Source organism: Centrocercus urophasianus, unplaced genomic scaffold, assembly GCF_019232065.1.
Source record: "Centrocercus urophasianus isolate 14NV4802_14NV808 unplaced genomic scaffold, USGS_Curo_1.0 seq_21, whole genome shotgun sequence".
NCBI lineage: Eukaryota > Metazoa > Chordata > Aves > Galliformes > Phasianidae > Centrocercus > Centrocercus urophasianus.
The window spans coordinates 8,134,234-8,151,582 of record NW_024884767.1 but is presented as its reverse complement, the minus strand read 5'-3'; the positions used below and the strand labels follow the sequence as shown (position 1 = coordinate 8,151,582).

Below are 17,349 nucleotides of genomic sequence, written 5' to 3'. Positions count from 1 at the left end.
AAGTTTCCTCTTCTGAAGTTCAGGGTCCTAACTCTGCTCTTTGCCATGCTTGCATTCCTCAAGATCATGAACTTGACCAGGGCATGGTAGCTGCAGCCCAGGCTGCCTTCAGCCTTAACCTCTTTTGATGTTTTCCTCTGCACTGGTGAACACCAGATCTAGTAATGCTTCACCTCTGGTGGATCTGTCCAATACCTGGACCAGGAATTTATTCCCATTGGATTCTGGGAGTCTTCTGGATTGTTTGTAGCTCAGTGTTGTTTTCTCAGCACATGTCTGAGAGACTGAAATCCCCCCATCAGGATGAGAGCCTGTGAGCTCAGTGCTTCTTGTAGCTGAAGTAACAGCCTTGTCAATAGGCTCCACTTGATCAACCAGCCTGTAGTAGAGCCTGACTGCTAGATGTCTTTTATTGATTGGGTTCCTAATTTTAGCTCACAAGTTCTCAACCTGGTCACAGCTGTTTCTCAGTGACAGCCTTTTTCAATCTGTCTACTTCACACAGAAGGCAACTGTACTTTCTCTTTGTGGAACTATTAACAAATGCTCAGATTGATCCTGTTCAAATGTTGATTTCAAATCAAAATAATATTAAAAGTAGCGATGTTGGATTTTGTTACTCATTACTCAGGTACCTAGAAGCTGGGCTGCATGTTTGGAGAAGTTTTGATGGAGTGGGGTAAAGGCTGTTTTTAAAAGATTTGATACAGAAGTTATATCTTTATTTGTAAAGTGCATAATGATGGAACCAGGAGACTTGAATGCTTCATACAACAGATAACTCAGAGCAGTTCCTTTCTAAGTGGCAGAGGTTAGCACTGCTCACTTGTCCCTAGGCATTAACAGAACAAATGGTTGGAAAACTGAACATTACATTTGTAGTAGTCTGTCCCAGTGCAGTAATATTTTGCCTACTGTCCTGTTGCATTTCCTTCAGGCTTTTTGACTGTCTGATACTTTGTGTTCTAAAAAAAGTATGTAAAATCAGTGTGTTACTTTTCTGTAAGTTTTAATACATACATTTTTCAAAATATTCTGTTTTCTGACAGCGGTTGTTATCCAATGAGGAAGAAAAGAACAAAGCTATCATTCAGGAAGTTTGTTTTATGGTATCCTTTTCTGAACGTATTTAAATGTTTTGATTTAATTATCAAACATTTCTAAGAGACTGTCCACAGATTTCTACCATGCCTTACGCTGCTTAGGGGCACTGACATTTAAGGAAGACAAGAGTTTCGGTCTGGGATGAACCTGATGGTGACATTCCAGCAAGCTCAGTTCCTCAAACTGCAGAAATTTAATGTGTGCGGGTGGTTTTAGTAGCCGCTGTAGACTTTGTCATGCACTTTGTCTACCAGAAAATAATATTTCTCATTAGGGCTTTATTTAAAATGATATTCAAATCTTAATGAGACTTCTCTCATATGCACTGGATTTACTGGTTGGTTTTTTTGGGGGGGGAGGGGATGACTCAGAATGTTGCTTTTACATATAGTTTCTGCCTCCGATACACTTGGTTTTAAAAATAGTACTAAGTATCTGGAAAGGAATTTTGGAAGAGTTATATGCAGCAGAAAGCAGAAGCTGTACTGTCAGTGTGTTCGACAGTTTTCACTTTGTGATGTCAACTAGTAATGTGTCATGTTATCTTGTGTTTTAATGTCAAAATAACGCTTTCAGTGTTTGGCTTTAAGTAAAGTCAGGACTTACACCCCAGCATCTACTCTAAGACCCTTTGTTTGTTTCAAGAGTGATTGAATAACTGTATTAATGCTCCTGTTTTTTGGCTACCACTGAGTATTCAATTGCAATAGGATTAGCAAGCAAAACCACTGATCTTAAGCTGTTCAGATGTTTTTGTGTGGTTATCAGTATTTATCAAAACCTTAAACACGGTACATTCAAGTACTGAATATCCTAATTCTGTGTGTTTTCTAGCTGCTCTGATTACATCTTTCCAGGAATAACTTATAATGCTTTGGATGTCTTTTCACAGCTTACTTGATCATGTTGTGTAAATATTTTAATAGGGCTAACAGTTGCTCGCTTTGAGATACAACTGAAATGAAAGTACTTCCTACAGCTCTGAGCAGAGAGATCTGAAAAGAAACATGATTTAAAAAAAAAAAAAAAAAAAAAAAAAAAAAAAAAGATTAAGAAAAAAAAAAATTTGTGTTCATTCTAAATGGTGAATTCATCTTGTCCTTTGTTTTACACGTTTGTTGCTCTTAGGTCATCTTTTTTTCTTTTTTCTAGATGTGGTGAATGCAGCTTGTAAACACTGTTAGTCATATGGGTGTAGTTCTCAGTGTTTGGCTAATGTAGTGCACGCAGGACCAACCCATATGGGCATGATGTGTGTAAACCTCCCTTGAGCTCACTTATATGTTTTTTTTCCCTTTACCATACATTAAAAACTGATAATTTAAATTTTTGAGCAACTAGTGAAAAAATGAAGGCTGTAGTTTGAATTAAGATTCTTTTTTTTTTTTTTTTTTTTTTTTTTTTTTTTACTTTTGTTTATTAGTGAAGTTTATTGTGCTGTCTTTGAATTAAGCATTGTGAAGTTATGAGGGCTGCTCTGGAAGTAATGCTTCCTATTGCGTGCTGTGGGTCCGTGGCATCAGAAGTGGCTGTTAGCAATGTGACAGTAGAACTTTCTCTCTGATGTTCCATTAGATGTCATTGCTGTGTGACAGCTGGCAAGAGGGGCAGTCTGACAAGAGAGTGTGGGTGGAGTGGTGTCTTTGAATTTCTTGAGGAAAAAGGGGTACCTGCTGACATTCATCAATGCTTGCTGAATGTTTATGGAGACCAAACATTGGATGTCATGCAGTGAAGCTTTGGTGGTGGTGTGTTTTGGCAGGGGGCCATCTCCACTGGTGCAGATTTTTGCAGTGTGGCATGCAAGCTCGTTTTTATTGCTGGCATGTGATGACAAATGGTGATGACTTCTGAAAAATTATTTTGTAGCTGAGAATTTGCTCTGTGAAATATTGTGCTCTTTGTTGCCACTTCCATTGAAATAAACAGGAGGCATAACTTTGGGAGCAACTTTCTGTGAAAAGGCAGGGTTTGATGCAATAGGTATTTCTAGATCAGCTAGCTAGAGCAGCAGTGTTTCTGACCCATGCGTTGATGTCTTACAGTCATTGTTGAAAAGAAAGAGAAATACTTAGATGTGTTACAAAGTCTAGTTTCCTTGCAGCCTTAATCACAAGGGTATTTTTGAAATGTTTTATTTTAACTTCTTGCATGTTACCTTAATGGCTTGCCTTGAAGTCAGTTTCTGCAGTTGGACATGAATTTACTTGTTCTGCTGAGTACTGTAAGTCCAGCTATAATGATATCTGGGTTGAGCTAACATTTCAAATGAGTTGCCTGTGAACTGCTGTATACAAAACTATCTTGGCAGTTTTCTTCCTTGAACACTTTGTCTCTAGAAAAAACTTTCAGGTCACCCCAACATTGTCCAGTTCTGCTCTGCTGCATCTATAGGGAAAGAAGAATCAGACACAGGACAAGGAGAGTTCCTTCTGCTTACAGAGTTGTGTAAAGGTAAATATTATTTCTTTTCTTAGCACTGCATGTTGTTTTTTAAAGCTGTTTTTCACAGGTTACTTCAGAGCATGGAAGTTCTGAAAACCCTCTTAAAGTTAATCAGATGAAACTAGTGTTCACCTTCATAACTGGACCATTATGTTCTTTCAGGGAATTAAATTTTATCATAAATATGTAATAACTGTGAACATCTTAGTATTTGAGACTAGTCATGGAAGGGACAGCAGGAGAGTATTTCCTGGGAGTGTTGTTTTCTTTGGCAGCCTTCATGGGTTTGTCACTTTCAGAATATCTGTCTACAACTCAATACTTTAAGTCTTCTTTGTTGATGAGAGTTTCTCTATACGTGACAAGCTTTCAGGATGTATGGTATTTTGCATGTGCTTATGTGAATTTGTTTGATTTTTCTCCAGGACAACTGGTGGAATTCTTAAAGAAAGTGGAACCCAAAGGGCCAATCTCCTGTGACACAGTTCTGAAGATCTTTTATCAGACCTGCCGAGCAGTGCAGCATATGCATAAACAGAAGCCACCTATTATCCATAGAGATTTAAAGGTATTTAAATACAGAGTTTTTAAATAGCAGAAAGAGCCTGTAAAGCTGGTGTTTAGGCTGTTGATTGACTACAGTGGGCAATCTTGAAAGTATGTATATGTGCATGTGTGTGCATATAGTGTTTAGATGGATTGTGTTGCTGACATTACTGTATAATGAAGATCTTCACCAAAATACTTTTATCTTTTTAAGCATTTTTTCTTGTGTATGTGGTGTTAGTACTTATTGTACTCAGCCTAAATAAGATGACAGATGTCACACAACATGGTTTGCTGATGAAGTTGAACTAGAGGTGGTTTTTTGATTAAAAAGTAACTAGAGTTATAGTATGATTTGTAGTTTTGCTAAGGAAAATTGCTCAGTGCTGGCAAGCAGTCTTGTAGGTAATCTTAAGTAAGAGATTTTAACCAAGTCTGCATTAAACTTCTTTGGTAATACTTTGTAGAATAAAATTTTGTATACTTTGCTGAAGTCTTTTATGTCTATGAACAGAGAAGGTACCTATTTTCTCTCTAAAAGTATTATTAGTAGTTACTAATAAATATGAATTTTTTTTTACCTCTGTGAGAAATGCTTTTTTTATCTCAACTGTTTTATAGCTGAGCCAGTGCTATGTTTGACCAGTTTTTTTAATCAAGAGATTATCTTGTCAGATATAAAATAGAAAGAGGCAACAGTTTTATTTCCTGTTGGCTTTGTATTAGAGGCTGTAGAGCAAGAGGAAATGATAGATGTTGGGACCTTAATTAGACCCAAGTTAGTTGATAGTTGGGCAAGGACCTGTATAATCAAGTATCAGATAGAGTTCACTTAGCTATGCTGTGTTTTCTGGAAAGCAGTCAGCAGCATAAAAAAAAATTGTAGATCAAAGTTTTGACCTTACTTTCAAATGAGGTCTGTGATGGCAGTGTGTTTTTTAGGAGAGAAGCTGGAATCCAAGGAGGTTTTCTAGATTATTTGGACCAAAAGTATTAGGGTATTAGTGAAGTTTCTGCAGTACAGCTTAAAGTTCAACTTCATATAGAAATGTCACTTTCTGTGTTCTTGGTGTTCTTCTCTTCTTTGTCCATTCATTTTTGTCTGAATACCTTTGCACTTAGAATGGGTGTGTACAGCATTGTAAAAATCCAGGTAGTTTCTGCTTTGGAAAAATTCCAAGCTAGTGTGATTGATAAGCTGTCAGTGTTTATCTGATATTTCAATTATCAGAACTTGAACTTGACAGCTAGTCTGTGTAGCAGAGACCATAATAACCAGCTGAAATATTCTAAATTACTAGCAAACTTCAAAGCACAGAACAAGACATAAGCTCACAAAAGCCTGAATTTGTTTTTTTAATTTTTTTCCTTCGGTGATACTATAACTCCTTCTATTATTTAAGGTATGTTTGATATTGAATCACAGAATCAAGGAATGGTTTGAATTGGAAGAGAACTTAACGAACTTCTAATTTTGACCTCACTGTCTTGGGCAGGGATACCTTTTGGTAGATCACGTTGCTCAAAGCACCATCCAATCTGCCCTTGTACACCCCCTGAGTATGAGGCATCCACAGCTACTCTGGGCAGCCTGTGCCAGTGCTTCACCATTCCCTGAGTAAAGAATTTCTTCTTAACATTTCATCTAAATCTCCATCTTTTAGTTTGAAGCCATTACCTCTTGTCATCGCCTGCCCTTCATATTGTGCAGAGAAGCAAGGAGATGTTTTTTGACAGAAAATAATTCAGTTTACTTGTTGAGATAGATACAACCAGCTCAGCATAATCCTGGGGGTAGTCAAAAATGACTTTATGGTGGAAGAAGGAGCACATCTGAGAAAGGATAGTTCTGAAAGCTGAGGTGTTGAGGAAGGACATCCAGAAATGTAGTAGTGTCAGTGGGGAAAGGGAAGCCAGATCTGGCTATCTGAAGTTTGGTACTTTAATGTTGGAAAAATTAAAAGGCGCATGCATTCCCTTTCTTGTCTTTATGTAGAAATGCAAGTTCTTTTCCAGCTCTTTTGTTGTTGTGACCTTATAATACACCTACTCTGGACCCACTCTTCTATTCTCTTCTAATTTTCATCCCAGTTTCACAGAGCCATCTAAAGCAGCTGGATTACTAAGAAGAAAAGGGCCAGTTAAATGTTCAGGCAGCACATAGTTCTCAAATAGCTGGTTTCTGTTTCCTCAAAAAGTCATGGCTGCATCTTTCTAGGCATCTCCTTGCAGCCCGTTTCTTTTCTATTACTTTTTTTTTTTTTTAATCTACAGTGGTCCTAACCATTGTTCCACTACAATAGCATTAACAGTGTTCAGTTTTATAGATGAAAACGTTTGGATTCCAAGATGCTGCATATACAAGTGGCCTCTTGGAAGTGCTAATCTATTCTCTGACACTAATATGTGTTTTTTTTCCCCTTGGGTTTATTTCCTGTTCCGTGGATGTCCATTAGTTATTTGGATCACTTGTTTCATGATTCCTCCTAAAGATTGTCTGTATTGCTGCCACATACATTGAACTTATTGTTGTTTGAAATTTTTATTTACTTGTGAGCAAAGAAATAGACTGTAGTGAAATATTTTTGCGTGTGTATATGCAAACACATGATTTGATATTTGAATCACGTGTTTTACCCTTCAAAAAGAGGTATTTTCATTTTGTTCTACCTCTTTTTTTAAGGTGGAGAACTTGCTTATTAGTAACCAAGGAACGATTAAACTTTGTGACTTTGGTAGTGCTACAACAGTAGCTTATTATCCTGACTACAGCTGGTCTGCACAAAAGAGAGCACTGGTTGAAGAAGAGGTAAGAATATCTTATCGTTGTTGATGTTGACAGTAGACTTCATTTTCTGTTAGTAATCTGCTCTTAGTTTGTGTAACTTCTAGGACAAGTGAAGATTCTTGTAGGGCTATTTATGTTGCTGGAGTTCATTTTAACTGGCTTGCAGTTAACACTGCTTGTTTTCTCTAGCTGCCTGTAACCACTGCTTCAGCTCGAGTAGTGTCCATTCTGTAATCTGATAGGGGAATACCAGATTAAAAGAGTTTCTTCTAATTGCAGTCAAAACAGGGTGTTGAACGTTGTCTGTCCCTTAAAAACAGGCAGTATTGCTCTGCTCCCAGAACTACAGTGATGATGTTAAACATGCGTTTGGTTTTTCCAAAGTGCACTTGTTCTTAGCTTTGAGGCGAGAGTAATGCTGGTAAATCCAATATAATCCATCAACTGGTCTTAGACTTTAAGTATGATGAAATACACTGGCATTTAAAATTCATGAATACAACCTCTGATATCATGCCTCTTTTAACCTTCCACTGTTTTGGAAACCTTTGCCTTTGTAGAGTAATCCATTGGTTTCCAGAGAAGGAAAGGTAATTATGTACCATTGCTTTATATAGTGTATGCAAAAAAAAAAAAAAAAAAAAAAAAAAAAAAAAAAAAAAAAAAAAAAAGTCTTATCTCAGTGGATCCTTGTAACACATGTAAATATTTGATTTTGTCTATATGCTGTCAGTAAGTGTGATGAGGAAACAAGACATATGTACTGGAGCATGAATTCACTTCCTGTTTTGTTGCTGATTTTCTTGATTTGTGTTCATCTCCATTTTAAATCTTCTGTGTTATGGAAAGATTCTTGAAGATTAGTTTTATTCTGAGTCCTTCAATCTTTACCCGTTGTTCTATGAAAGCCCTTGTGACTAGTCCATGACTCAGTTAATGGTGTCTTCGTTGACAGTTGACAAGTCTGAAATTTCAAAATGAACTGTCCACACAGAATAGATAGCTTTCTGTTTCCTTTGCTGAATGTCGTTAGAGTTTGTTCAGGTTTCTGCTTCAAGAGATTCTATCTTCTGCAGATCACCAGGAATACAACACCGATGTACAGGACGCCAGAGATGATAGATTTATATTCTAATTTTCCAATCAGTGAAAAGCAGGACATTTGGGTAAGAAATTCTTTTGTATCATAGTGGCTTGGGCTCATAATTAAACTGGTTTGCAGTTTGTATTTCACTTTTGTAAAAAACACAAAATAAGTGTGGGTTAAACTGTTCGTCAGAACCAATTTAAGTAGCGTGAACAATGTATTGAAATATTCAAGTAGTGAGATATTGAATTCATGTGTTTTGTTTTTTTTTTCCCCCACAGTTCTAGCTTGTCTTCCACTGTGAAAAGCAATAATTAACTTTCTTCTATATTCCATAGAACTATTGCTTTGGGGGAACTTACTGGTATGAAGTCTTTAAGATTCTTTTAATTTGAATTTTCTTTTTATGCTATGCATGTAATCCTTGGACAACCTATTTTAAAAAATTGTTTTAAAACTGATTACATCTAGGTTTTGCATCTGTGTAGTTAAGATATCAATAAAGTTGGATTGTTCATGTTTTGTGTAGCAAAGAACATGAACTGTCAATGTTCACTGAAAAAGCTGTTGTAAGTCTTAAATCTTTTACATTCTAGTTATGCAATACTGCTGCAGTACAGAGATACTACCCAGTAACTTTGCATTTAGGAATCTTTTAGTTTATTGGATGTCTTTTTAAAGATATAGTGTCAAGTTCTTCAACTGTATCTGTATCTGGCATGTGTCAGAAGTCAAACTGAGAAATTGTAGTAACAGGCTCTTCAGATTTCAGCTGGCATTTCAGAACTTCATTCAGTTTCTTAGCTTAAGATTTAACATCTTATCCATCAGTGATTTATTTTTTTATGTACCAGGTGAAAAAACAAACAAAAGCTTTTCTGACAACTTGGTCATTTCACATGCCTTAAAAGCTGACAATCTCAACTAAGATTACATCCAATTAAACACAGCAAGAACATCGATTAACAAAAGCCTTACTGAAAAGAGCAGATGCATTTCTTTTGTTTAAATTAACTGAATCTGTTGGTATTAACATGCTGGTTGTCTTCTACTGTGTCTTTGGAAGGTCTGTTGCATTTATCATGATCTCTTTGGAACTTGTTCTGTGTTGTTGTTTTTTTTTATCTTTGCATTCTGGTTTCAGTGAAAACGTGCACTGAATTTTGCAGTATCATATAGCTGTCTCAAAGTGTGACTGATCTGTAGTTTGTTGTTAGCGAGCTGAATGATAGCTTTTCCAAGGAAGAAGCATGTAGGTATGGTAACATTCATGGTTACTTATAGTGTGAGCTTAAAAGCATGAAGGCAGAAGAAATGCTGTGCTTAAAACAATAGTGTGGAAGAAGTATTAGTTACCAGCTACATGGATTGTGATTAGGTACTTAGTAGGTTATGTTTTCAGGCTCAGTCTGTTTTTTTTTTTTTTTTTTTTTTTTGTTTTTTTTTTTGGGTGTTTTTTTTTTTTTTTTTTTTTTTTTTGTGTGTGTGTGTGTGTGTGTGTGTGTGTGTGTATTTCCTACTGAAGTCTGGAGATTTTCTGAAAATAAACACATTAACTAGAAAGGAATTAAAAGTTGAGGCAGGTATTAATTGCACTTATTTAATGTCATTTCTTGAACTGAAATTAAACTTGATTCTACAGAAATGAGTCTTGTCATAAATATTTTTCTGTGTTGAAATTATCCTTTGCTTGCAAGCTGTTTTGTATGTTTCCGTTAGTAAAGCTTTTGGAAATGTGAGTGGGCTCCTTACTAAGGAGTAAAGTTTCAAACTCTGGTTCTGCTAGGAGACTTTTCTAGGATGTGTAAGGCATCTTCCAGGTCTTGCTTTTTTAATATCTGTAGTTTTCATAAGTTGTTTTTTTTTTTTTTTTTTTCAGAATTTGTTTTGGACTCTTTTATTCATGCAACTATAGTATAAAACCTTTATATAATAAAGGTTGTATAATTTTATTTTTATAGTATTTTATTTTTATAGTAATTTTAAAGTATCTCTTATTTCCTGAAGCGGTCTGAGGGATAATTAAATAATAGTAAATAGTAAATAACAGTATCTTGATTTGTTTCAGAAAATTTGTTTCCCCTCCAAAAAATGACCAAACCAAACAAAAACCCATCACAAAACAAAACCAACCAAATAAAACAACTTCACTGAAGGAAATCATTTTCTTTTACTATTTCCTCTTTTCAATTTGTGGCACTTCTTTCTGCTGAGAGTCAGTATTAATTAATGGCAGTGTCCCCAGGTTCAGTGAGCTTTCTTCCTTTCGAGTGAGTCAGGATGCCTTTGTTGTGAGATTTAAGACTTGCTATGGTGAGGTAATTACAAGGCTTTTTTTTTTTTTTTTCCCCCCCACTCAGTCTATGTTTCTTTTTTGCCTGCCAGACTACTTTGAATTTGTTAGGTGTGAAAGAAAGGGCAGTGAAGCCCTATGAGATTGGCTGAGGGAACTGGGATTGTTGAGTCTGAAGAAGAGGGTGCTCAGGGGAGATGCTATTGCACTCCACAGCTGTCTAAAAGGAGGAGGTTGGCTTCTTCTGCCAGATAAGTGATCACACTAGAGGGAATGCCCTCAAGTTGTACCAGGGGAGGTTCAGATTGAAAATTAAAAAAAGTCTTATCAAAAAGAGTACTAGAGGCATTGCAATAGGCTGCCCATGGAGGTGATTGAGTCACCGTCCCTGGAGGTGTTCAAGAAACTTGTAGATATGGTACTTAGAGACATAGTTTTGTGGGCAAGATTAGTGGTAGGTGCAGGGTTGGACTTAGATGATCTTGGAGATCTTTTCCAACCATAATGATTCTACGATTCTTGAACATGCTCAATGTTTCAAGTATTCTCTTTGTTATATGTGGCAAAATTTGTAAAATGGACGTATGATTTTTAAAAGCATATCAATACGAGAATTCTTACATCTGAAAACTGTACTGAAGGGGAAAAAATAAATCACAATCTTATTTAGAGGCAACTTTGGTAGTAGGAGTGCTCTAACGGACAAGTCAAGTGAATGTTTCACTGTTTCTCTCCTCAGAGTAACACCAAGACTATTTCAGAAGGAGTCTGAAGCTGATCTTGAAAGTACTGCAAATATGTAAAGGGTTCCATGAGTCAACGGTTGATGATTGAAACCTGTGATTTGCAAGCAGTACTAGGAAGCCTAATCACAATCTGAAATTCAGTTTTAATTATTGCTGCCTAAATTAAATACTTCTGCCTTTATCTCTTTTTAGGCTTTGGGCTGTATCCTGTACCTGCTATGCTTTAGACAGCATCCCTTTGAAGATGGAGCTAAACTTCGCATAGTCAATGGAAAATACTCCATTCCACAGAACGACACCCGCTACTCTGTATTTCATGATCTCATCCGTAAGTTTATGACGTTATTTAGTTTAGTGTTTTTATTGATGCAACTTTGTGCTTGCATTATATTTCTAGGAATTAAATCTTACTGACTTCTAATTAAGTACTCTATAGTGAAAAGGATAACTATTACAACTTCTCATTTTATTCAAAATTTTGATCCATAATTAAAGACAAAGCAAGCCTTCAAATTAAACTTCTGTACTTGAGAGTTGTCACCTATCATGCTTTGGGCTTGAGGCATGTTGTAGGAATGACAAGTGTTTTGACTCATTTCTTTGAATTTGCTTTAGAAATTCCTTTTCCCTTAGCGTTTAAATAGTTTACCAAAACCTTCAGTTGCAGCGCTGGAAATATGATTCCAGCTCCAACAATATTAAATACAGCATTACTTTTGAGGTTGTTTATGAATGCACCCCTGAAGTATGTTCTGTGATGTATTCTTAACCCTAAAGGTATTTCTTGAAGGTTACTTCTTAAAACAGTGATACTTTTGTATGAGTTTAGTATTTGCTGTACACTGTTCTGTATATTTGAGGCTGCAGTGAAGAAGTTACCTCTGCTGGAAGAAGGCCTCAGAAGGACATCTGTTACATTGTCTGAACCATGTTTTTTAGGCTCCACTTTGAAGGTGAACCCAGAGGAGAGATTGTCAATCACTGAACTTGTGAATCAGCTGCAGGAGATTGCAGCAGCTAGGAATGTGAATCCTAAATCCCCCATCACGGAGGTAACGGAATCTTATGAAAGAGTATTATTGAGTAGGTCTCATTACTTATCTGATGTGAGCTTAGAAATAAATGTCAGTGCAGGCCCTCCATTTCTCAGTCTTTCGAAAACTTCACACTGCCTTCTTTTGAAACTGAATAGATCTGTATGACTTAAATGTAGCCTTTAAAAAACACACTTAAAAAAACCAACAACACAGAATTTACATGACATTAAAATAAACTAGTTGCAATTCTTACTGCGTGTTGATGAAAATGTCTTGTTCCTAAATCATTCTTTAGTAGGCAAGTGTTCTGTTCAACATGCTGTATTCAATCATAATTAACGTGCACAAGAAACTCCAATACGTGAAGGCTCTGTCTTCATTAACTTAAACCCTCTTGCAAGGACGCTCTCTGGAGTGTCTCTTGTTTGATGCTTTATTTAGACTACAGTGAAACTGAGTATGAGTAGCGTAGTTGAGCTGCCTGGCTTTCTCCTGAGCCTAAGAAATTGGTTGCGTGGTTGTTCTCACCAAGTTACACTTTGTTAGTTGATTTTTATGAGTTGGCTAAACGAAGAAGAAAATCTTCAGTGGTTATTAATCTCCACAGCTCTTGGAACAAAATGGAGGCTATGGAAACAATGCTCAGCCTCGAATATCTGTGACCTCTGTTTCACAGAGCTCCAAGCCTGCAGGACAGCTCAACAATATGTACAATGCAGGTATGTGCAAAAAAAGGTGTGTCAGTGCACCAATTGCATATTTTGCATTTGGGGAAAGAATTTAGGTATTTTAAACATTTTGCACAAATACCGACTATTGGTCTTTATTGGTCTATTATTGGTCTTTCTAAGCTTTTGTTTTCTTTATCCTTAGAGTTTGGTTGTATGTTGCTAACACAAATAGTTTGTTGCTGGGAAAATAAAATTTAGTTTTCTTTGTAAAATAATGGAAGCCAAAATGTGTTATTAACCTGTAGATGGGGAGGAATTTGGGATGAACTAAAGTTTTTTATGACAGTGGCTGATCAAATGAGCTGTAAGAATTATAGCAAAAAAAAAAAAAAAAAAAGAGTAAAAAGAATTCACTATAAACTAAACTTTCCAATTCAGTGAGACATATGATATTTGTGTTCACTGAAAAGTGAGAGCTTAAGATTTAACTGCTGAAAATCCTTTGAGAAGTGCTGTAGTGAAAACTTTAGTACATGTGGTGGAAGTCGCTGAGCAGTTTACTGACACTACAGTCATTATATTCAGAGACAGCCATTGCTGGTGCTGGCTTGAGCCCAGCTAACTAAGAAACAATTGTGCTGGGTTGAGCCAAAAAAATTCAGTGGTGAGAAGAAGCTGTGGCATCATCTGAAGAAAAACAGTAGTTAAACTAACAGTATGTACTTGACTCAACCAAAACATGCTTCCAAGATGATTTAAAAGCTGGCATGTTCTTTCTAGAAATGTAAGTATTATAGGGTTCATTTTGTTGTAAATACTTGCGTTTAGTGTAGTAAAGAAAATGAAAGCTGGATTGGCTTGCTTGCATTTGATTTTGTAATAAAAAGCAGTCTCAGCAACCACCTTTTCATATATTTCATGTGAATTTGGAGCTTAACATTATGATTAAGGTAAAACACAGCCATGGAATATTTCATATTGTATTCACTTCTTCTTGTTTTTATTACTTATACTGAATTGACAGTAAGAAGGCATTAAAGCTCAAGAGGAAAGTTGGGTAATATTTATTGCAACAATTTCATCTGCATATAAATTGCTGTGGAAAATATGCCTTCCTAGTAGGAACGCTCTTTTCAGCTGAGCCCGGTGACAGAACAAGGTGCAGTGGGCACAAACTGGAACACAGGAAGTTCCATACGAGCATAGGGGAAGTTGTCTTCACTGTGAAGGTGACAAAACATTGAAACAGGCTGCCCAGGGAGGCTGTGAAGTTGTCGTTCTTCGGAGATATTCGAAACCAGTATAACCTACTTTAGGGAACCTGCTTCAGCAGGGGGTTGGACTTGATGATCTTTAGAGGTCCTTTTAAATCCCTCTGATTATGTGATTCTAATCAAAATCTTGTCTGGCTGTCTGTTTTGTGCAGGATGCAGTGCTGTTTTCTGTTAATGGTGGAATGTTGCTAGCTGGGACTGCATGCTTAAAATGTAACTTATGTCACCTTGCTTTTGAAGCCCTGCTTCAAAATGTCATTTTACTGGAGATGCTTAAGTTGACTTGCTGATGAAATATTGCATGTTGAGACTGATAGTAAACAAAATATAGTGTTTTCTTGCAGAAACAATATGAAAGAAATGCTTCACCAGTACAAATCTTGTTCTGCTTTCTCCTAAATACAGTCAATTAAACAATTTGTTAAGTGATTTACTAGTAGCTCTTTACCACACAGGTGTCATTTTTTTTGTGTAGTTTGTGGTTAAGGAGGTCTTTAATACTGTGAGCCTTACAGCAAAGCTTGGCCTGTGTACGCTTTCACTTTACAGCTTTGTGGGCAATTTTCTTCAGTTTGGATGTGACTTAAAGTACAATTATTTTTATTCAACTACTCTAGGCTTGACCGTTGCGGAATGTGACCAGACTTATGGAGGGTTCTTCGATATTCTGAGGGGTGGAACAGAGCGATTTTTCACTAATATTAAGGATACATCTTCTAAAGTTATCCAGTCTGTGGCCAAGTGAGTAAAAAAAAAAATATAAAAAATGTTGGTAAGAATTACATTACAGAAGTGAGGAGTTTATTCCGGAAATAGTCCAACTCAACCCAATCATTTTCTACATATGAGTTTTAGCAACTGATAATTACTGCAGAGACTTTGAGCGATTCTAATACAAAAACTGAAGAAGCAATAGCATAGAAAAGAAATTGCTGGGAGGGGAAAACCTGTCTGTAAGTACTGCCTTCCTTGATGTTGTCTGCTGTATTTTGCACATACTGAAAACCTGAGAGATGTGAGTTGGTGGGGACTGGAACTAGGAGGAGGAGTATGAGAGTGGGACTATCATGGATCAAAATAAACAAATTCAGCTACAACATAGGGTTTGAGTGAATAATGAAAGAATAAGACGGAGTGGTGAAAGTTTAAGACAATGAAAGAGAGGAAAAACTACAGGGAAATGGCGCATGAGCTCTTCTGTCCAGTGTAGCTTTCAAATGGAATCCTGTGTGTGGTATAGGTGATGAAAGGCAGAGACTTGTGGCAAAATGAGAAGTTTCACACTGCCTTTCTCATTAGCACTGAATTACATGAAAGAATACTGTCCTGATTTGATGTATGTTTTCTTGGGTTCTTAATGTATTTTAATGAGTATTCCAAACTCACAGCAAATGTTTTCCGTTGGCTCTGTATGATGATCAGAATATGGATTTGTCTTTTTCAGTTTTTTGTGGAGTGTTATGCAGTATAAAAAGCTTTTTCTTAATTTTTTGGGTGAGAATGTAAGTCAGAGTAGTAATAGAGATAGAACCTCCTTTTGGGTAAGTTACTGTATTCCTTTGTTGTAAATTTTTTGACCTTGTAATTGGAAGTACTGTGAAATCTTCTATTTGCAACATGCTTTTCTGTCATGGAGCGCAGTGTTTAATGTGCTGCTTTGAACTTTCCATGTAGCGCTCAAAAAGGCCAGATCTTCAGTTTCTTAAAGGTCACAGTAACTATGCAGCTTTGGTCTGTCCTTAGCAGCTTTCTGCAGATAAAATCAATTGTGACAGCATCAGACTTTCTGCTGTGATGGAACCACACAGGCTCAAGTGAAGAGAAAGGGAAGTAAATTGGGGGAGTGAACTGTTGCATGATGGAAAGCAGTGAATTCTTAGGAACCCAACAGAACTGTAGAAATTTTGTGTACAAAGCATTGTGATGAGCAGTGCTTTAATTTTAAGCAACTTTTCTATCTCTTTGGCATACGCTGAGATACATACCTCTGTTCTTTACCTCTTTGCTACCTTCTGTGGAAGTCATCTTTCTCAGCCCTTCTATTCAGTGTAATTTCTGTTCCTTTTGTGGTATCTTTTTAAAGAAAATTTTCTGTGTGATAATACCTGGATATATTCTGCAGATTTCTTGCCTTCAACAGCTCTCTTACAACCTGAAGGTACTTAATTTTTTGTCTTAAATTCTGCCAGTTTTGCTTAAATTTCAAGTTTTGCAATAGAGAAATTACTTCTTTTCCTCTTAGTGACAGACAGTAGTTGAGTTCTTGTCTTCCTCTGAAGTTGTAAGCTCTGATTCACGTTTTTATTCCTGCAATAGATGTTACTCTTCCATTCTACTATTTTAACAGTTGCTTCTGCTTCTGCAGTACTCCTGCACTCCATTTCTTGTGCAGTTTTCCATGAGTTGTTCTGTACTGTTGTACATATGCTTATATTTGAAGAGGTTTCTCTTCCTGCTCTTGCAACCAGTTTTTCCTTATTGACCACTAGAAGTTTGATTACTTGTTACAATTTAATCTTGCGTTGTTTTCTTCTTTTCCTGTGGCAAGGGATAAGAGCAGTCTACAAGTATATGGAATGCCTTGTGCTGTATCTTCACTTTATTTTTGCTTCTCTTACCTAACATGTCTGTGGGGCTTTCTGCTTTGTATGTTTTCATTTGGCTCCATACCATGGGTAGCATGGAAGATGTAAAATATTAACTGAATATACAAGCTCCCATGAGGTACGGACAGATATAAGACAGTGGGTACTTGCTGTCTTGAAATATGCTGTTCAGTTCACATACTTGTATCCAAAGTCATTTGATACAGGTATGGAGATTGCCCAGAATAAATTTTCATCTGTTTCAGTCACTGTTCTCGTTTTTTAATAACCAGTTCCTGTTCTGTGACTGAACTTCATATTTAGCACTTCAGTTAGAATTACTTATTGATTTACTTGATTATAGATCTGAGCCTCTGTCAGGGTCTTCGCGCTTTTGGAGGTGTGTTATTACATGTGCAGTATGGAAATTGTTAAAGATTATTAACCAGGAAATAGCTCTTCACTTTTCCATCTTATGTGTTAACTGTAAAATAATAGATGTGAATATTAATGGCAATAGATTACCTTGAGAGTGTGGTTGCTCAGCATGGTTTGGCTTTTTGAGACTTAATAGCTGTAAGTGTTACGATAATTAGATAACTAACCATTGGTGTTTCCTGTCTAGAGGAGGATGCTGCACTTCCAAGAGCTATAACAAATGGGGAGAGGTTTGACAGACAGTGTTGTGCCATGATTTAATGGCAGGTTACTTTCTACAAGCTGATGCTTTCACTGTAAATTGTCTGACTGTTGAATTCCAGGCTTTCTCATGA

The 17,349-nt window shown here is 36.5% G+C and overlaps 1 protein-coding gene across 2 annotated transcripts in view; it reads left to right on the top strand.

Annotated features, from left to right (window-relative positions):
* Positions 1-17,349, top strand: part of GAK (cyclin G associated kinase) — a 67,358-nt gene that overhangs the window by 9,494 nt on the left and 40,515 nt on the right. For both annotated transcript variants that reach the window (XM_042822935.1, XM_042822934.1), the window contains exons 3-11: positions 1,050-1,109; positions 3,444-3,558; positions 3,975-4,117; positions 6,779-6,904; positions 7,960-8,049; positions 11,202-11,337; positions 11,949-12,061; positions 12,654-12,765; positions 14,609-14,732. In XM_042822935.1, the coding sequence (XP_042678869.1) occupies positions 1,050-1,109; positions 3,444-3,558; positions 3,975-4,117; positions 6,779-6,904; positions 7,960-8,049; positions 11,202-11,337; positions 11,949-12,061; positions 12,654-12,765; positions 14,609-14,732 (1,019 nt within the window). The remainder of the gene's footprint in view (positions 1-1,049; positions 1,110-3,443; positions 3,559-3,974; positions 4,118-6,778; positions 6,905-7,959; positions 8,050-11,201; positions 11,338-11,948; positions 12,062-12,653; positions 12,766-14,608; positions 14,733-17,349) is intronic.